Here is a 14,938-nt window from a genome sequence, read left to right as displayed (position 1 = left end):
AAGGCAGAGAGCAAAAAGTCACTGGTGAGCCAAAGTCCAAAGGCTGGGCCTACTCTTGGAGAGAGCAGAGCACAAATGCGCCCAAGATCACACAGTTACACTAGGCTTAGAAAGTCTTGCAGAGGGTTCAGAAAAGAGTTTAGAGAGGCTTAGAAAAGTTTAGCCAAGGTGTCCCAGGCTAACCCAGGTTCGAAAGCCGGGGGCTAAATCTACCCCGTACAGTCGGTTGCAAGGGAAGCCAGGCGGGACACGGTACCTTAAGTGGGAAGGATCCTCCAGCGGTGGCAGTTGTTCTTGGTAGTGGTTGCAAGTTGCGTCGTCGTCCAGGGGAAGAGAAGATCTCGACGTGGAGGAAAAATGCAGGTCGTTGCACTACCAGGGCAGAAACCAGCCGCGGAGTTTTCTGGTAAAAGGTGGTACCTTTATCTCGCGGTCGTGGTAAAACGTGGTATCCCAGTTGCCGGGGTGCTTAGCACGGGCAAGGCGGCCACGAGATACGTCGGGAAAGCGAAAAGACGGTGAAACTGGTTATCCCCACCAGTCAAAGGAAGAAGACTCTCTGGCGGGAGATCTCCTCTGTCGTTGGGAAAAGTGGTGAGACGGTCCAGCAGGGCTCCACCGGTCGTGGTGTCGTGGCAGGTCGGCTCAGCTTCTCCCTCGTCGGACTCTTTGGTCCTGTGGCGACTTCTGAAGTTCCAGTCCCCAAAGCCCTGCTTTTATGTAGCAAACCCCCATTCACTCAGCCTAGCTGTCACTCAAACATGCTAAGTGGTGAGCCGACGGCCAATCAGGACGGAGTGCGACTTGAGTTGCCTAGACAACTCAGTCCAGGGTGCCTAAATTCCCCTCCACCCCTCCTAAGTACCCCAGACATAGTGGCACCAGTTTGGAGGGCTTCTGTGGCCCCCTTGACTAACAGACCCTGGGGCAATCGAATTGCCCCAGCCAGTACGCCCACAATATGATGGTTTGTACTGGTTCTGTTCAGAATTTAAGACTAGTAAAGTCAATGGTGACTTTACATGCCCTGGGAGACAGTAGTCAGTCCCAGGGTATGGAGTCTATACTGGGGGGGGGGGGGTCCCTATGACACCCCTGTGTTACTGCACGGAGGGTGCTGTGTAACACACATCACAAAAACACATGAAACCCTATGGAGTAAAAGACCCCATAGCCCATTAAACACATCTAGATTCAAAGAAACACACTCAAATCATGTCCGTCCAAGAGTGAGGGTAAAAGAGTCTCACTCTTGGCAGGGGAAAAAAAATAAACCCCAAAAATCCAGCAAAGCTGCTGGGGGACTCACTAGGTTAGGAAATTCAGCCTAAACAGAGAATTCTCCCTAACAAACAGAATACAGGAGTTCACTTTCCCTTTCGTAAATGCCTTGATCTCAAATGATCCGGCTAGTAATTCTAGACAGTTGATGTGAAGTTTAAGTTCTTCCGAACTCCACTTCCCTCCTGTCTGAAGGTCTCCGCAACGGGCTCCCCAGCCTGCTCTGCTGGCGTCAGACTCTATAACCAGGTCTGGACGATCGCCGAAAATGGCTCCCCCGTTCCATGCTTCCATGTTTGCTAGCCGCCACTCCAGTTCTGTTCTGGCTTCCTGGTTGATGTTGACTAGCTGCTGATATTGCAGACCCTGCTGCAGGTGTCTTATCTTTAGCCTTTGTAGGGCTCGATAGTGTAGCAGCCCTGGGAATATTGCTTGTATGGAGGCTGCCAGGAGGCCCACCACTCGTGCTATTGTGCGTAGCGATATGACTGCTTTGCTGAGACATGCTCTTATCTCCCTTTTTATGTCTCTTATTTTCCTGTTTGGAAGTTCTAGAGTCGCTGACCTGGTGTCTATAATGAAACCTAGAAATTCTATTTTCTTGGCTGGTTTCATTTCCGATTTTTCTCGGTTCACTAGGAATCCCAGTGACGTCAGGAGATTCACTACCCAGCTGGACTGGTAGCGGAGAGTCTCCCTGCAGCCGGCCATCAGAAGGATATCATCTAGGTATATAATCATACGGATCCCCTACTCCCTGATCGCTGCTGCTACTGGTTTCATAATCTTCGTGAAAGCCCACGGCGCTGACGCCAGGCCAAACGACATGGTAGCAAACTGCCATAACTGCTCGCCCCAGTAAAATGCTAGGAATGGACGAAAATCTTTTTGAACTGGTATTGTCAAATAAGCATCTTTGAGGTCTATCCTCACTAACCAATCGTCTTGTCTGAGTGTGTCTCTGAGATGATGAGTTCCTTCCATTTTGAAATGGTTGTACGTTACCCATCTATTCATGTCTTTCAGGTTTATTACGGGTCTCACTTTGTCCTTTCGATGGACTAAGAACATGTTGCTCACAAATTTGGGAGAGGTCTCACAAGGCTCCATCGCCTGCTTCTCCATTAACTTCTGTAGCTCTGCGTGTAAAAGATCTATCTCTATTCGTGTTTTTGTTAGAGGACGTGGTCCCTGACTTTGAGTAGGAGTCTCTATAAAATCTATGTACATGCCTTTTGCTGTCTGTAAAACACAGGCATCGCTGGAAAGCGCATGCCAGTTCTCCCAGAATATTGCTGTTCTCCCCCCAACTGGTGGATAATTTTGGACTCTCACCTGTTGGGAAGTTGTGTCCTCTCCCTTGTCCTCTGCCACGTCTTCCTCTCGGGAAGCGACCTCTGGGTGGGAAGAATGCGTCTGGCTGTCTGTTTTCCCAGTAATTACTTCTGTTTCCTTGAGGCCTCCTGAATGCCTGGTATCGACCGGCCGCTCGGCCTCTAGACCGACCGTTCCCTCCAAAAATTTGTCCCGGAAAAATCTTTTTCATGGATGCTTGGGCCTTTTCCAGGGAGGTGTATGTTCCTACAAACCTCCCCATTTCTTTGCCGAAGGTTTCTCCAAATAGAAGACCATGAGCGGCTTTGCCCGCTTCATAGGATGATGTGTCTCCTAACTTCTGATCAATCTTAAGTAGAAGTCCTTTCCTGCGCTCAGAAGAAATTGCGCAGTTCGCATTGCCTAAAAGGCACTCTGCCCTCTGGGCCCAGTTTGCTAGGACTCCCGGGTCCACTTCTTCCCCCGTGTCCTTCGCACGTTTGGCCAGATCCATGATCTTCGCTAATGGTCCCGCAATGTCAAGAAGTTTCTCCCGACAGCTTTTCCTAGAGCGATCAATGCCTCTTCTTGGATCCTTGTTCGATTTTGAGACAAATGATAACATTTTCGGGTCAAGCTCCGGAGCCTTTGCTACCTTGCCTGGTAACTCTGCCTGACCTCTTTCTCTAACGCTTTTCGCAATCTCTGCGTCATGTATTTCGCACTCTTGGCGATGGTACCCATTCTGATGATCTTGGGTTCCTGATATCTTCCGGATTAAACATATCGGAGGTCTCTTCCTGCTCTAAATTGTTGAGCTTTCTGAGCCTCTTCCTCGGCGGAGGTTGGCTGCTCTCGTCCCCTTCGTTGTCTGCCTCTTCTTGTGAGGAGGTAGGGGATTCTGGAATTTCCTCTTCGGGGAAACCTCCTTCTATGTTGCCCATATTATCCTCCTCTGGGTAGGGGGTCTCGAGGCTCGGCACCTGCGATTTTTTTTATGAACGCTTCTCTTACTTTACTAAAAGCGTCTAAAGCCTCCGGGGCCTCAGTACTTGCCCCCTCAGTTTGGCCCGGGGGGTCAGAAGAGTCCTTGCTCTTCCGGGCCTTGGTACACCCCTTGGGGTCCTTTGCTGCGACCCTGGTGGACGTGCCATCTTCGGTGCATTTACCATTTGTGCTCGGGTATAATTCTATGGTGTGTAGCCTGTCTTGCAGGGGTCTCACACCCTGCGCTACTGCCTCTGTGAGCGAGTCTCCCAGCACGTCCTTAAAGCTGTAGGCTAAATCCTCTGGATAGATCGCCTCTTGCTCCTCATCACTCCACTCAAAGTTAGACATAGTTGTGCTGTATAGGTGCCTTTCAAATACCTTTCCAGGTGTAGGGGCACGTCCACTGCTCCACTCTATGAGGCTGCACCTGCCTGCACTATTTCTTGCTGTGCAGGGTTCTTTAGGGCTAGGCTCTCTGCCCTGTGTGTTAAGCTATATGCTTTATGAGACAATATTCGTGTCAGCCACGTAACGTTAATCCACTGAGCTTATTAACGCTCCGTAACACACCGCGTGGCGAAATCCCTTCAAATTGAAGATTTCTCGTGCCGTGTGAATTGGCTCCGCCCCCCCCAAGGGTGGGGGGGCTTCTCAAGCCGAGCGCTCGCGCTCTTACTGGCTTAATCGCTTGGGAGCAGTGGCCCTCCCTCGCAAAGGAGGGGGCCCTCTCCCATTGGGAGCGCGAGCTTCCGTGCATGCTTGCGCTCCGCTCCACCTCCACAAGGGTGGGGGCTATTCTATGCCTAGCGCGAGCGGGAAAGGAAAAAGTTTCTCGCTCGCGCCGTTTGCTTCACCCCCCCCCCAAGGGTGGGGGCTGCTCGCGCTGAGACGCGCTGTGGACTTAAATGAGGGGATCGGCAGGCCCCTGATGTGCCGGGTAGTGCGGCACGGGGCCTCAGATTCTCCTCAGTGAATACAAATTACTTTTACTCTGCACGCTGCGCTGCGCTCTCACTGGGTCCCCCAATGAACCCCATAACTTTAGATCTCGTCATAAACATTAAACTCTATGCAATCCTACTTCTATAAGTATACAATTCACGGAGCTCTGGTAATAACGTGTACTTATCTGGCGAGCAGGAAAAGAGGAGGAGGAGTAAAGGAACAGGAAGGACCAAGCATAGAGACTAGAGACTGAGACTACAGGGAATGATGGGACTTTAAGTTTTTTGAAAAAAAAAATGTTTTCACGAAATATGATCTATTTGTTGAAACTGCTGGAGAGTAAATTAAAGAGAAGAGAAAGCTTAATGCTCGCCTCCGTCTTGACATAGAATTTTGAGTTAGTGGGCATTTGTAAGGAGCACATGCATCCGGGAAATTGTTATTTACAGCGGAAGGAACCATTCGGAATTTCTTTTTCGGCAAATGCGCATGTTTTAGTGGAGAAAAGGTAACGCCCAAACACTGCACATGTAAAGAAAGTGTTGCTATTTTACATTAATTTCATTTCAGGACCGCACGTTAGCAAGAAACATACCCCCGCCAATGGGGGCACTTTATTTTTACAGATGTGCAAATGGAAATTAGACAAAGGTTGTATGAGCTGCAAGGTTATCGGGGAAGGTTAAGAAATTAACAGTGGCAAGCTCCAAGTGCAGTTTGGTGCCCACATTAGATAATAGGTGTTGGGAACGACAGAGTACCGTGGGTCAGCTAACAGTGGACAGGTAGCAGTACATTTCACCTGAACGAAGAAGCTCGGTGAACAAGTTGTCATTTCTATGGCGAAACAGACCCCAAATGAGACGCACTATGTTAGGGAGCACAATTTACTGCACATTGTAATCGATACCATCGCTTTGTGTGCAATTCAGAAAGGGAATGGGAGGAATAAAGGGCCTTATGTCATGAGTTGTTAGGTGGGGGGGGGGGAGTAGGTTTCCAATGGGTGCGCAAAGGATTGAATGAGATGGTGTCCGAGGTGTGGACACAAACAGTTTACAGCGTTTCTGCCGCCAGGTGCACCTTTGAAGATGTAGCATTTCCTTTTTTATATTGTGGGAATGTTTTGCCCAGTCTCGGCATTTAGAGAAGCAAGTAATGTTGGGAAGCACACACGTGTGTCGGTTGTGGGCAATATAAAACGGAAATGGCGCAGCCGGACAAACACTATGTCAAAGTGAGTTTCGTTAGGTGGTCAGCAAAGGTTAATTGCAGAGTTGGCAAAGGGGACAGGGAGGCTTGGAAGCTTTAACCTGTGAGCATTTCAATTTACTATGGTGATAGACTGGCTGGCAATTATATTATGCAGCCCTTTCACGTCGGGTACCGGACTGAATAATAAGTTCATAGAGATGTATAATGTGCAATACACAGGGTGGAGGACACCCTGTTCACTGGATGTTGTTTTTTATTGGGTATTCAGAAGGCATTTTGCTCGCTTGTCAGTTCAGTGGGTTGAGCGCTGGCGGTCGCAGTCCACAATTTTGTTGATATTGGTGGGCTAGGAAGATCCTTTTGACAAAGTGCTGGCAAAGCTGGTTAAATGGGGATAACTGACCCTGCTTTTCGCGTTGCAAGTTTTCAAGGAAAGGGCTGGGCAAAGCCGTGCTGGCTGCAAAAAGACGTCTATATTTAGTTTTTATAGCTGCCATAGGCGTGCCACATGAGATACAGTTGCGTTTAAGGTGATTAGCGTGGTGCACGTGGAACCACAAGCATTCACGATAGAAATGTGGACGTACGTGTCCAGCAGGTTGACCGCTGGCAGTGGCTGACTTAAAGTGATCGGCAGTCGGGAAGGCCGGCTCAGCCTACACTTCTTCTGAGGCGATAGATGAGCTGTAACTCCAGTTGGCAGATAATTTAACAGCAGTCGAAACGTGGCAGGTTTATGAAATAAAACACGGTTCTGGGGATAAGAATATGGAAGTCAGGCTAACAGCAGTCCTTTTCACAGGGTTAAAACAGCTACCGTTATGGTATTAATGTACAGGAGATTGGGGACCATTGTGCAACTTGGGCATTTAACTGCATTTCCTTTGAGGGGTACGGGGAGATGCTCGTATTTATGTTTAGTAATTAGGAGTACAGTATTACTAATGGGCCCTACAAAAAGTAACGTGGTGTAGCTAACCTTTCCGTGCAACTAAACAGCAACATACATTTGCGGAGAGAAGGGTGAAAAAGTAAAGAAATCTAGATAATTATGCAAGCCCGATGCAGTGCCGTTGTATTTTGAATAGGTACTTTCAACACTTGAAGGCTAGAACTAAAGGATACAGTGATAACTTTGATTTGCTAAAGGGTGTGTGGCAACTCGCTCAGGTGTTGTGGGGCAGGTCGAAGGGAAAGTCAGCTTCCATCATAGCAGTTCTTATCGTACGTTGACGGCAGGGTAGTAGGCTACATTGCACGGATGTTGGTGTTTGCCTATTGCCGCACTGTTGCTTGTATGCGACAGCCAGGTGCCCGAATGGGCTGGCCCAACCTGCTTCCAGGAGCTAGGAGGGTGTGTCCCAGTATGTGTGGAAGAAAGACTTAACAGGAATTTATTGGCAGTATTACACTACTGAGTTTAATGGTACTAATTTATTAATCATGGCATTGCTTTATTACGCCTTCCAGTTGGAGTGCGGTGTTCCCTCAGGTGGTTTACAACTAACATACATGGATGTTCTTTGGCATAGCATAAGGACTTATGGGCTCGCACGCTGAGGCGAAATGGGTGTGCAATGCAACTTTGCAGGAATAGGAACTGGCCTTGAAAGGGAGAAGGGATAGTTTACAGGAATGCATGGAAAGAGGGTGCAAGGGTTTATACACTGCACGTCTGTCTAAAGCTACCGGCTCACTGTTGCCCGGGTTGGACCATAAAATGAGGATTCACCCTAAAAGTAACTGCAGACATGAGTGGGCGGGTTGCGGAATTATAGGTAGACGGGAGCAGTTAGCTCTTGCTGGAAGACTAGATGAGCCTGGTTTACTTCATGACAATAGCGACCTTGAGCCGCTTTGGTCTCCCTACACCAATGGGGGTCAAACAGAACGTTAGGACAGTTATATAATATTTAAATGGGGAAAAGAAATGGTGGACACGTTCATAGGTTTGCGCCCTATGGGAAAGTTGGAGGTACGGAATGCTATGTACAAGCGCCAAGTTCCCCAGTAGTCTACCCTGTCACTGGAGGACTGATACGTGAAACCAGACTAGCTTTGATGAATAACACACTGACATTGGTGCACATTTTAAGTGGGGGGCACAAGGGACGTCAGCACGGTTGTAAAGGGTGCAGAAAGAGGTCATTAAAGTTTCCAATATGCATAGATCTACACTATTATAAAGGGCAAGAGGTTATAAATGGTGGACAAAGTGGGGTGTTGGCGTCATGTGGAGGTTGGATTTGCATAATTATATGTGAACATGGACTAGTACAATGGGAGGGTTCTATAGAAGAACTAAGTGACAAGGGAGCGGCATTTACCGACGCTTTACTGCTCCCGGGCGCCAGGCGGCCAGAGATTTTGTGGGGGCACCTTTGTCTAAACTACTAATTTTGAGGTGTGTCACAGGATCAAAGGACGTGGCAGAAGGTAGCGGGGAAAGTGATTCAGTGTGGCAACAGCTCAGAGTGGTTGGCGAGTACCGCACTGGTCTGATGGGCTCGCACATGTGAGGCAAGACACACTGAGGGAACCTCCCGGAAAGGGTGTCCGTAGTGTCAGGCACAGGGAAGCAGTTGTGGTGCCTGGACCCAACGCTCTGGGTCTACGGCAAGCAGACATGTGGGCCAGGAGCAGGTCCACGTGGCAGCTGGAGATACAGGATGTTCTGTGAAGAGGTGCCTAAAGGCAAATGGCCGGTAGCGACCAGCAATGGGCTGCTTGTGTGTATGAGCGGTTAAGGAAGGTTGTGGGTCACCCGGAAGTAAGTACGGGAGAATATTTAAGTACTGGCAGACCACTCAAAGGGCAAAAAGTCTGGAGCTAGGCTCAACGAAGGGTTTGAGAGTTACTTCCCAGAAATATCAATGAGCCACTCAGTGGTTCCCTGGCGGTGGGATGGAGAGGGTGATGCGCTTGGAGCATTGGTTTGCTTCAGGAATAGGAGATTGGGCAATGAAGATCCCTTAGATCTCACTAAGGTGGGTGTTTCACCAGTATGACGAAGACAACTAGGGGTTTCTGAGGGGTAGGTTCAGAGCACTGAAAAGGCAGGAAGGCTCATTATGCCTAAGGGAGTAGGATGATTGCTACTTAGTGGGGGCAGTGGGGTTAGCAGGGGGGCCACCCCCAAAGCGTGGCTGAGTTACAAGGGCGGTTCCAGAGAAGGAGGCACGCTGCAGTCTATTCCTCGAGCTAGAACCACTAGCTGCATCAGCCAGGATGGGGTGACGCGGTCACTGATACCAGTAGGGACCGTTAGGACTCCTCAATAACTGATGCAGTGTCCTTGATCGCTCCTTTGTCTAAATGGGAGCGACTGAACTGGCAGCCGGATACCAGGGCGGGCCGTTCTTGCAAGAGCAGAAATGGTTGCGAGAAGGCTCACAGGTTTTGGACATTGGACTTTTAAAACAGGATTGGCAGAGCCACCCGGGAAAGGACGATGTTTTTGGGCCAGGCAGTTGCAAGACCTGAGCAGGGCTGGGGACGCTCGATAGGATGACTCTAATAAAGCAACCATATGTTTCCAATAATATGTTTCCAACTTTCAGAAGGTCTCCGTCTCATCTCATTGGGTGTGAACAAAGTATGAGATATAATGCATTACTGTTACTATGTAGGGGGGCCATAGTAGGGGTTAGCCCCGCTATGTGTACTGCTCAGCAACCTTCTAACAATGTTGGGAGAAAACTATAGCAGACCTGGCATGCAACAAGAAACCAGGGAACAATGATTAGTTGAAAGAGAACACATCCTTTATTGTCAACCAGAAGACCAACCGTAGTACCAGATCTGTTGATTTTAGAGGTGTTTGGTACTGGCAATCATTCAAACAGGGCTGCGAAAAGAAGTGATCATCCAATTGAAAAGATGAAGGCTTTACTGACAGAATGGCCAGCTATGCACCATACCATCCCATAATAAGTCCCATGCATGGTGTTATTGGGAAAGAGAAGAAAGACATCCTGTTGTGTGTAAACCATCAAACGCAGCTGAGTTGACTAAATAAAACTATGCCTGCAAGCTACTGGCTGTGTTAAATTAGGCCATGACATTACTATTCAAACAGAATACATATAGGATTATTAAAAACATGTTCAAACTAAGAAAAAAAGTGGCATAGAAATTTGAATACTTTGATAGAGAAAAATGCCCAATGTGTATTAAAGCCATTACTGCAAAGTTCAAATACTCTGTACTGTTAAACTTTCTCAATAAAGGATACTCTTGGCACTCCAGCACAGAGAAGAGATTCCATTGAGCGATTTGTGTGGATTGAACTGATCTAACAAGCTCATAGAAGAATAGTCCCATATTTTAATATCCTCGCCAGCAGAGGCAAATCTGGTGCTTTCCTGCATGACTCTTCACAAAAAAGAAACGTAGCATAGTTAATAGGCTAAATATGATTAATGATGGCACATATTTTAAGGGTTAGATGGAACATTTGCATACTGACCAGAAATTCCAAGCAACCATATCAAACCTGTACAGTACACTTGAGCTTTTGTGACTGCTCAGATTATTTGCCTATATTCGGTGACACATTTTTCTGCAGCTCCCTAAACCGGCCTATTTAAAAAATTAAAATGGGGCGTATGCAGGTTTATCAAGTGCTTACATGCTCTGGACAAAATCATTTTTCTAACATTCTTTTTTCGCTCAGCAGTAACTCGTATAAACAACGCCAGAGAACATCCAGTCAACATAATTCCTTACAATAATAAAATCATTAAAAACATGAATTCTTATTACATCAGCAAACAATTATTTGGATTTACAAGGTGGAGGATGGGGGTGAGCTTAGTTTAAATGGAGTGTGCAATGAACAAACATGGGTTATGGATTGATCACACTGGTCTTAAAGGTGTTTCAATGACCTCTCTGGTGCTTCAACGACCGCTCTAGTTTTTGATGCCACAATTCAATGTACCAGTTTTGCAGTGGTATGGTTTTTAGTGCAGTTCTCTCCTGGATAAAACAAGGCCTCAAGAATCAAGCTTTTCTCTTAAATTTCAGAGCGTCAGTTGGTAATCTCATTCACTGGTATGAACTTCCCTCACAGCCAACTGTTAGTGCTGTTCTCACTATGCCTGTCGGGGCATGATTCTTACATTATCGAAACGTGAAGCGAGGATTAAAGCATTCAGATTCGGTGCACAATAGGCCTTCAAACTTCTGTTAAAAAAATAAAAAACGGAAAGTCTTCCTTACATCTAGCAGATGTACTCACCTTAACCTCAAGCAGACTCTGAACCTAATCCACCAAGCAGGACCTTTCCTGCCTGTCCATGTCGGAACCCCTTAAGTCCCACACAGTCAGAACGCCGCTTTAACCACTCTTGAAGACATCTTCCCCTCACAGCTTCCCGCCTCACCCTTATGACCATTTACAGAGCTCCCACTTGTCCCCGGCGTATGAGGCAGCTACATTAAGAACAAACATCTGCTGCATCCCCAGATGAATTCAGGTGAGGGGGACTACTAGAGTGGCCCAGTGGTATTTTTTACCTTTGATAAACCCCTGCTTTTTTCAATGTCTCTGGTGCGACAGGCTCAGGTGCTTGACCCGGATAAGGCTGGCGTGGAAGGACGACCCGCCCCAACCTGGCCTTACCTAAGAGGCAGGGAGAGCGAGATGGTGGGGCTACAGTCACCGTCCAGAACAGCGGGGTGCTGAAGACTTGTTGGAGATTGAAGAGAAGAGTGAACTTGAGGTATTGTGTGTGAGTCAGAGTGGTACCATGTGTGAGAGTGCAGTGGTTGTTGGAAAGAGCGAGAGATGTGAATCCAATTTATCACAGATCCCTGGTGGTAACCTCCTCCCATGTGGCCAGGGGACGGAAGCCGCTAGCTGATCCTGACCCTGGGGGCAGCTATATGACGGAGGATCACATGGGTGGAGACAGCTCACAGAAGCTCTCGAGAACCAAGAGAGGCAAATGTGAAGAGGTGTCACCAATACGCCTGGGATATAAGCAAGACATTTGGAGAGTGAAACCAAAAGGGAGCTAAAAGGAGCCCAATAAGACAAGTGGTGGAGAACAAATTCAAGGGGAACACAGACAACCAAGACATGAACATAGTGGGGAGAAACCCATGATAGGGCTGGACAGAAGACCATTTTATTTTTATTTCTACTATTCAGAAACACTTTTATTACAGGTAGAAGGGAACTCGCCTTTTAGCAATTGTCACAAACCAAGGCGAGTTCCCTTCCTACCTGTATTAAATGTGTTTGAGAGTAGTAGAATTAAAATAAAAATGGTCCTCTGTCGGGAAGTCTCGTAAGATCGGTAGAAACACGAAGTTCCAATCACAGGTAAGTGTTGGTGTACCAGGAAACCAATGTGCAGAAGGGTAATGCTTCGGAGCAAACTCAGAGATTCTCGAGTGGGACGCGAAGTAAGCGTCGTGGGAGGGAGAAGCCAGCAAAGCAGGGGAGCCGAGGGAACACGGCAAACAGGAAGGAAAGAGGAGCGAGGAGGGAGAGATAAGAGAAGGCTCAGCAGCAGGAGGGCGACCGAGCGGAGTCCGGAGACCCGAGCAGGAGAAGGGAGAAAAAGAAGGAACAAAGAAGGGGGCGAATGGAGTCCAAAGAGAAAGGATGGGCTCAGCAGAGCCAAGCGAAATTATGAGAAGCGCAACAACAGCAGGATAGCGATTCAAACAGTTACAACGCGGAGAGCCGGCTGCAACTGAACGCTAATATTGCTGGGAGCGGCCATCTTGAAAAAGACTAGACCGCAGCCTGAAAGACGTTCCCAACGTGGTGGGACAATCTATGGCGGCCAAGTTTGAATCGGTCCCAATGTTTGAGAAAAAAGGGGCGTATGACAGCAATAGGATACTGAGGTGTTTTTTTTCTTTGTTAAGTTAAATGAAACCCGTCAATGCCATGTCCTTTGTTCCGAGACTTTGCTCTGGCTTGCCACACTTCCTTGACACTAGTCTCATCTATTATAAACTGCTTCATAGTATGCGTTTGTTCATATCCCTTTGTAAAGACACTCCTCTATTTGGAGATCCTCATGTGATAACCCGTTTTTAATAAAACGTTGATGCGCAAAGGTTTTGCCACACAATGAACGCATTATCGTCAGTCAAATTCATAGGAGACATTTTGATACATCTGTGGCACTTCGCATTATATTATTTATAAACATCTGCAGGACATCTGTGTATCGTTGGGTATTGCAATCACTAAATTAAAATGCCATCATGTATTTTAAATGTTCCATCAAAATGCTGTACTTTTCTTTTTGCATTTTATACTTTATTTGGGATTTATAAAGCGCTTTAAGCCAAAGCGCTTAACATAGAATCATAACACGGTACAATAAAATGAAAAATGCCAGTAGCAGCATAAGAGTAATCAGCGGTGTACGTCAGATTGGAGAAAGGAAGTCTTCAAAGAAACACAAAATGAAGAATATGAAGAGGTAAAACGGATAGAAAGTGCAAAGGAGCTAGCAAGGTAAATGAGCGGAAACATGACCGAGAGAAGAAACTAAGATTTGGAGCATAGATAACTAGAGGGAGTGTAGAATGATACAAGATAAGAGAGATATACAGGTGCAAGGCATAAAGAGATTTAAAGACAATACAGAGAAAATTGAATTTAAGTCAAGAGTGAAATGAGAGCCAACCAAGAGCAGAAAGAGAGGAAGCGATAGAATCGCGAGGAGAAAGAAGATAGAGAAGTCGAATACGGGCATTGAAAACAGACCTCAAAAAGGTCCGAAATGAGAAACAGGAAGGCCAAAGAGAGAAACGGAGCAATGAGTCGTGAAAGAATGAGTGGTGAAATCAGAAGTTTTGTAGCATCAAAAGTTAAGGGCTAGCTTTTCGTATATTATACAAATGGTAGTGGCAGGCATGTGAGGAGACAGAAATATGGTGAGTGAGAGATAAATCAGAGTCAATATAAAGCCCCAGGTTACGAGCTGGGGGACAAATAGGAAACTGGGAGGGAGGAAAATGAAATAAAGGAAGGAGGAAGAGGAGATGGCATTGCGTTTGCAGGAAAGAAGAGGGCCTCCGTTTTGGCAGTATTTAAGGCAAGATAGTGTTCTGACATCCAAGAGTCGTTGGCTAAAAAGCAAGCCGAAAGTTAATTGTGATCTGCAGGCGTAAAAGAAGAAAAAGACAAGAAAGAGTTGGGCGATTTCTGCATGAGATAGACCAAAAGATGAGATGACTTTGGCCAATGGAGAAGGATAGAGAGAGAAGAGAAAAGGGATGAGAACAGACCCTTGGGAGACAGACACCATGAACGCCTGGGAGTTATCAGAAGAGGACCCAGCCCCAGGACACAGAGAATGTACATTGAGATAAGTATGAACTAAACCAGGAGAGAACAGAACCAGAGAACCCAAATGAAGCAAGAGAAAAAAGTAGAAGAGGGTGATACAGTGTGAAAAGCTGCAGACAAATATAAACAAATAAGAACAGAGGAGTGTTTAGATTAACGTGCAGAGAGTAACGAGTCAAACAGAAAGAAGAGCAGTTTTGGTACAATGAAAAGGCTGGAAACCCAAATGAAAATGAGGAAGAATAGAGTTATCCGAGACAAAAGTATAAACTTGAGAATAAACTAAACGTTCAAGTAATTTAGAAAGATGCAGCAGAAGAGAAATAGGACGTACATTGGAAGGAAGAGACGGTCTAAGGAAGATTTTTTTTTTAGAATAGGAAGAATAGGGGCAGTCTTGAAAGAGCAGGGAAAAACAAGTAAAAAGACCAATATTAAAGAAGGAAGATAAGAAACGAGGGAGGGATAGACTTCATAAATGAGCAAGTAGGGGATAGGATCAAGAGGGGAAGCAGTAGGGGGAGCTTGGATTAACAGAGGTCTCAGAATGTTGCAAGAACACACAATCGATGCTGCGTATACTGGTAAAAAGAGATTTAAGGGCATTTTGGGAACCGATTAACCGTCAAAACCTCCCGGTAATAGTTGGACAGCTGAATGGGGTCTATGGAGGCCCAATGGGTTTCCTTCTTTTCTGACCTGTATGGGAACCATATGGAGGCCTGGCAGGAGAACTATAATGGTGCCAATGTAGAGGGAACGTTAGCTTGGGCCCCTAATATTGAGTATGCTGAAGTTTTAGAACTAATTAAGACAGCTAAAATTTCAGGTGCAGCAGGCCCTAATGGACTGACCAACAACACACTAAAA

The 14,938-nt window shown here is 46.7% G+C and overlaps 1 protein-coding gene across 4 annotated transcripts in view; it reads right to left on the bottom strand.

Moving 5' to 3' along the window:
* Window positions 1-14,938, bottom strand: part of LOC138514122 (protein NEDD1-like) — a 1,166,279-nt gene that overhangs the window by 1,092,196 nt on the left and 59,145 nt on the right. For all 4 annotated transcript variants that reach the window (XM_069629417.1, XM_069629420.1, XM_069629418.1 and 1 more), the window contains exon 2: window positions 9,980-10,119. In XM_069629417.1, coding sequence (XP_069485518.1) covers window positions 9,980-10,115 — 136 coding nt within the window. In that variant the 5' untranslated portion in view covers window positions 10,116-10,119. The remainder of the gene's footprint in view (window positions 1-9,979; window positions 10,120-14,938) is intronic.

The sequence above is a fragment of the Ambystoma mexicanum genome, chromosome 12 (assembly GCF_040938575.1).
Source record: "Ambystoma mexicanum isolate Mex_15411 chromosome 12, UKY_AmexF1_1, whole genome shotgun sequence".
Taxonomy (NCBI): Eukaryota; Metazoa; Chordata; class Amphibia; order Caudata; family Ambystomatidae; genus Ambystoma; species Ambystoma mexicanum.
The sequence above is the reverse complement of the archived record's forward strand: the minus strand, read 5'-3'. Positions and strand labels throughout refer to the sequence as shown.